This window comes from Ursus americanus, chromosome 2 (assembly GCF_024610735.1).
Source record: "Ursus americanus isolate L20-20 chromosome 2, mUrsAme1.1.p, whole genome shotgun sequence".
Classification (NCBI taxonomy): domain Eukaryota; kingdom Metazoa; phylum Chordata; class Mammalia; order Carnivora; family Ursidae; genus Ursus; species Ursus americanus.
Window position 1 is genome coordinate 5,937,033 of NC_142128.1, and position 6,000 is coordinate 5,943,032.

General features: G+C 52.8%; 1 protein-coding gene across 13 annotated transcripts in view; it reads left to right on the top strand.

Moving 5' to 3' along the window:
• Positions 1–2,350, top strand: part of TRRAP (transformation/transcription domain associated protein) — a 109,088-nt gene extending 106,738 nt beyond the window's left edge. For all 13 annotated transcript variants that reach the window (XM_087867321.1, XM_087867342.1, XM_087867335.1 and 10 more), the window contains one exon: positions 1,214–2,350. In XM_087867321.1, coding sequence (XP_087723447.1) covers positions 1,214–1,498 — 285 coding nt within the window. In that variant the 3' untranslated portion in view covers positions 1,499–2,350. The remainder of the gene's footprint in view (positions 1–1,213) is intronic.
• Positions 2,351–6,000: the final 3,650 nt, after the last annotated feature.

The following is a 6,000-nucleotide window of genomic DNA, read 5'->3' on the forward strand; positions in this document are numbered from 1 at the left end:
ATGATTAGCGAAATGCTTAACTGTGAGCACAGACTTCACGTTGTGCACGTCTTGTGGCTTTTCAGTGCTCGGTTGCACATGTCTATCAGCGGGGAGTGCTTTTTTGGGGAAAACACGAGTATGAACATGAGTAAAAACAGCCCTGAGATTTCTCGGTGAGGGAGCAGCCTGTGCTCTGATGCAGCGAGGTCACGGTCACTTACCTGGGACGTGAGGCTCGAAAATAGGAAATCCCAATAGATGGAAATGTTACACTTCTGGAAACAGTCCTAGGGCAGTCCTTAGAATGGCATCTGTTTGAAAACTTTAAAAAGAACGAAGAAGGCTCCCTATATTTCAAAGTCCTGTTACAACTTGGATAACACCATGCGTTACTCTTTGTGTAGACAGTGCAGTGTAGATGGGAAGGAATCGGCTGTCTCCAAACTCTGGACCCACATTTCTTAACAGTGTGAGTGTGGAGAATGCCCCTAAGTTGGCTGCCACGGAGACCATTTTGTATGGGAACCTTATCTAAAAACACATTTGAGAGTCTCTGCTGCTATGCCCTGTATATAAATGGGGACATTGAGGCACAGAGGGCTAAGTGACTCTCCCAAGGTGACCCAGGCGAGAAGTGGTGGAGCTGGGGCTAAACCCAGAGTCTGCCGTGGCCGCACGAAGGCCCGGGGTGGCTCTCCTTGGACCGAGAAACAGGTCGTGTGACAGCCACATGCCTTGCGTCCTTGATTCCTTCCTGTCTTAGTCCAAGTGTGACCTTGTCACCAGGCCCTGCCCCCCTGCGAACTCCCTCCAAGCCCGCCTCGCCTGCTGTTTTCTGCACAGTGCCCATCACCACAGGGCATGCCGGGCATTCCTTTGTTAGGACCCAAGCCCCAGAAGGGCAAGGGACTGTTGGTGTTTGTCTTATTCACTCTTGGCTGCAGTGCAGGGAACAGGCCCTCGACAGGTGCTCAGATGCGTGGAGGGAAACAGACGATCGGCACCAGGAAGCCGTGGGACAGTAGCAGGTGCCATTGGACACGTGTGCGCTGGCTCAGACCAGACCAAAATGCTGTGCCTTTGGCCATTGCTCGGCCCCAGGCGGCTTCCCTGGGGCACTAACGAGGCCCCGGGTGCTGTGGCTCACCGAGGTCGGGCCCAGCCCCATGAGGAGGCTGCCCCTCCGGGTCGCGCTTGGTTAAACCAGCACCGTCTCCTTCTCTCCGCGCAGGTGGATGGCATCCTGAAAACGGTGCTTCGGGACGAGATCATCGCTTGGCACAAAAAAACGCAGGAGGACACCTCCTCTCCGCTCTCGGCCGCGGGGCAGCCCGAGAACATGGACAGCCAGCAGCTGGTCTCCCTGGTGCAGAAAGCGGTCACGGCCATCATGACCCGCCTGCACAACCTGGCCCAGTTCGAAGGCGGGGAGAGCAAAGTGAACACGCTGGTGGCCGCCGCCAACAGCCTGGACAACCTGTGCCGCATGGACCCCGCCTGGCACCCGTGGCTGTGAACTCGCCTGGAACATGAAGCACCGCCGGGCTCCGTGCCCGCCGGCTGCCGAGCTCCTCTCTGCCTGTGCCCCGTACCTGCTGCGGGGTCCGCAGTGTCGCTGGGCTGCCGTTACCCCGAGAGCTGGTGTGCAGGAGCGGGAAGTGTGGCTCGAGGGGGGCTGCCCGCCTGGGACGGGGGCCAGGCCGTCAGCAAGGGCAGAGCGGAAACGTCCGAGCTTCTGCAGTTCCCTTTTATGAAACCGGGATTCCCCGGTCTGGAATTTCTTTGTGAATTCTTTTTTATCGTGTTCCTCTCTGTGTGAATGTGCAGCTTGAACTGTAGAAGACGGCTCTGTATCGTCCATTTTTAACTCAGAAGTAACACCTCACAGGAGCTTTGTGCTTTTGTACAGATCTTCGTAACAAGTGTACGGAAAACCCACTTTGTTAGAGAAACAGGAAATTATGAACAAATCATGCTGGCTTTTCTCGAAGCACAAACTTCTGTGCTGTCTGGAACCGGCTCTGGGATCTCACCGAGCGGCTGGCGCGGATCAGCAAGGCCGCCTTCGCCCCGGGGGCTCGGCTGTTCCTACGTGTCAGGATTCGGATCCACTGGGAGAACACGCGCTCTGGGAGCAGGCAGGTGAACATTACGCTTTTCATCGGCTGGCTCTTTGGGCGCCTTCGAGACATTTACTATCATCGTACCTGGAAAAACACTTTTTTCCTTCCTAATTTAAAAAGAAAACAGCCACAAAAGTTTGTTCACTCCAGTCTGTTATGTTCACATTTTTATAAATATGAGCATTGAGAATGTTCTATCTAAATTTGTACAGTGTGATTTTTTTTAGAATAAATATTTTATAAAAGGATGTGTCATTCCTCATGTGTGTGGAAATGTTTGTTTCTGGGAGGTGTTCCCTCAGCCCCTCGGGGACCCAGCCCCCCGGGCCGGCAGGGGCCGTGCTCAGAGAGGCTGCGCTCAGAGTGGCTCTCTGGTGACGACGCCTGGGAGGGGTCTCAGCTTGGAACTTCGGGGTCCGAGCCCACACGCGGCGTCTCCTGTGATGGTGACAAGGAAGGCTGGTCCCAACTCTGACAGTATGAAACCTGCCTGGGAATCTGGTCCCTTTTCAGCTCAGTTCCCCCGCCCAGGGCTGCTGCCGGTTGGCCTGTGTGTGCAGAGGGGGAGGCGGCGGGCAGGACTGAGGCCTCCCCCCGCCCCCCCAGCTTGGCCACCTCCATCCGGGCGGAGCAGACGAGGCAGAAGGGCCTGCCCTGGAGGACACGGAGGGGGGTCGGTTCGCGAGCACACAGTGTGGTGTCTGAGGATGAGAAACTGGACAGGGCTTGCGGCTTGCGTTGTGAAATTAGGATTCTGAATTTAAAAGGACTCGCTCCACTGGCAAGCGCTCCGTCTGTGAGGGGGGCGGCCTTCCCACAACTCAGGGCCCGCCCGGCAAGACCCCTTTCAGCGCTGGGACTGAGAGCCCTCCGCAGGCCTTGCCTTTGCCTCTCGTTGTCCCCCAATGCTCCAGGCCAGCAGGGGGGGAAGCCTGCAGCTGATTTCATGCAATGTCCCCACAGATGGTGGGGGGATGCCAGTCTGTGTTTGGGGTGCAGGGTCAATGGCAGCGGGTGGCCACAAGGTGGGGCCATTGCATGGCTCACCAGTCCTGGGAGGTAGATGGTCCCTGAGCCCTGAGGGGGGTGCCCTCCACAAACTAGGGGTTCGCAGCTCGGAGAGGGGGAGTGGCTCGGTGGCAGACACGTGTGGTCGGTGTTTGGAGGAGGGAGGCTGGCGTGCCGAGGGCCCCGGGCTCTGTGCCCAGCTCGCTCACGCCATGCCTTTGGCGCTGCCCCCGCTTTCTAGGAAAACCAGCCTGGGAGCAGCAAGGGCAGAAGAGTGTTCCTCAGGGGAGCTCCAGCACCTTCTGCGCTCCATCCATAAGCGGGAAGGTCAGGGACCTGGAGCTGGGAGGCCAGAGAACGGGTCTGTTTCTGGGGGCCGCCCATGGCGTGTGCCCCTGGTTCTCCAAGCACCGTTCCAAGGTAAGGACTGTTATTAAACATTTATTGTGGGAAAATATACATAAAATACACCATTTTAACCATTTCTAAGTGTCCAGTTCAGTGACATTAAGCACATTCACATGGTTGTGTAACCCCCACCACCATTCTTCTCCAGAACTTTCTTCATCTTCCCAAACGGAAACTCCGCCTCCCCCCCCCCCCCCCCCCCGCCGCCCTGGCACTCACTCTTCTACTTTCCGTTGCGTGGCTGTGTCTACTCTAGGAATGCAGAACCGTACGCTCTTTGTCCTCTTGTGCGTGCGTGCTTCCCCCGCATCCATCCCCGAGGTGCGTCTGTGTTGGAGCCTGAGAAAGCATTTCCTGACTTCTAAAAGCTGAGTAATCCACGTGGCATCTGTACACATGCCGCGTCTTGTTCATTCGTCCAGCGACGGGTTGCTGTGGGTGACTGTGAAGAACGCTGCGTGCACGTGGGTGTGCACGTCTCTGTCGGCCTCCCAGCGCCCGGTTCTTCGGGAACATGCGCGGAAGGGCAGTGGCGGCATCATTCGGTCATTCTGTTCTGAATTTTTTGAGGGACTGCCATGCAGTTTTCCTCAGCAGCTGCACCATTTTACGCCCCGACCGGCGCTGTGCATGGGTTCCAGTTTCTCCACATGCTTGTCCACGCGTTTCCTCTCTTTGTTGTAACAACCATCCCAGTGTTGGTGGGGCGGCATCCATCTTACTGGGGTTTCCGTTTCCCTTGTGATTAGTGGTTTTTGAGCATCTTTCCATGAGCTTCCTGACCAATTGTATATCTTCTTCGGAGAAACATCCATTCAGATCTCTTGTCCGTTTCCTAATTGCGTTGTTGGGGTTTTTTTAAGTTGTAGGAGTTCTTTGTATATTCTGGATACTAGCCTCTTCCCAGATATACGATCTACACATACTTTCTCCCATTTCGTGGACTGCCTTCGCATTCTCTCAGTAGTGCCCCTTCATGCATGAGTTTTAAAATTTGATGTAGCCTGATTTATCTAGTTTTCTTTTGTTGCCTGTGCACTTTGTTGCAGTATCTAAGGAATCATTGCCAAACCGGATGTCCCAAGGCTTTGCCCCTGTGTTTTCTCTAAGACTTTTACAGTTTTGTTCTAACATTTACATCTTTGATCCATAAGGTAGAGGTTCAACCTCATTCTTTTGCGTGTGGATACCCGTTTTTCAAGTGCCATTTGTTCCCAAGTGCCATCCTCCACGGAATGGTCAATTTGACCATATATGAGGGGGGTTTACTGATGGGTTCTCTATTCTATTCCATTGGTCTGCGTCCATCTTATTTATTTTTTAAGGATTCATTCCTTCATTCATTTTCGTAATCTCTACACCCAGTGTGGGGCTCGAACGTAGGACCCTGAGATCAAGAGTCGCATGTCCTTCCCACTGAGCCAGCCAGGCGCCCCCTACATATGTCTGTCTTTATGTTTATTACCATAGCTTTGTTGTGTGTTTTGAAGTCAGGAGGTGTGAGGCCTCCAACATTGTTTTTTTTCAAGATTGTTTTGGCTAGTTGGGGGTCCCTGAGATTCCCTGTGAATTTTCGGGGGGATTCTTCTGGCTTTGCACAAGTGTTGTTAGATTTTTGTAGGGGCTGCTTTGAATCTGTAGCTCCCTTTGGACGGTAAAGACATCTTAGCAATATTAAGTCTCCCAGTCCGTGCAGCCAGCACGTCTCTCCGTTTACTTTGTGTCTTCTTCACTTCTTCATTTTATAATTCGATAGTTTTGAGTGTGCAAGTGTTTCGTTTTCCCGGTAAAGTTCTTCCTATTCTTCTTGATGCCACCACAAATGGAATCGTTTTCTTAACTTCATCTTTGGGCTGCTCGTTCTTCACCTGCAGAAAACAGCTGACTTCTGTGTGTCTACTTTGTATCCCGCAGATTTACTGAATTCGTTTTTCAGTTCAGACAGTCTTTTTGTTTGTTTTTCTCAGGAAGAAAAAGATATTTCTTTTAAGACAGTGTTGGTAATAAATTTTCTTACGGGGGAAAACCATTTTAGTTGTTGGGCAAACATGGCAAGTCTGAAAAGCTAGGAGGCTTTATTTAGTTCAGTTTCTTGAAGGGAAGGAAGATAAGAACTGACTAAAGGTTCTCTGAAAGGCTTCACTTTAAAAAAAAGATCGTGGGAGATAAAAGATCTGAGTTGGGTCTCAAGGAAATGGTGGGGCTCAAGCATGGAGTAAGATGGGGGAGGAAGACGGCTTGCAAAGGCGGTGGGGCTCCTTCGGGAGGAGAAACTAGTTGTTTTGTTTTTTTTTTTAAGATTTTATTTATTTATTTGACAGAGACAGTCAGCGAGAGAGGGAACACAAGCAGGAGGAGTGGGAGAGGAAGAAGCAGGCTCCCAGCAGAGGAGCCTGATGTGGGACTCGATCCCAGGACTCCGGGATCACACCCTGAGCTGAAGGCAGCCGCTTAACGACTGAGCCACCCAGGCGCCCCA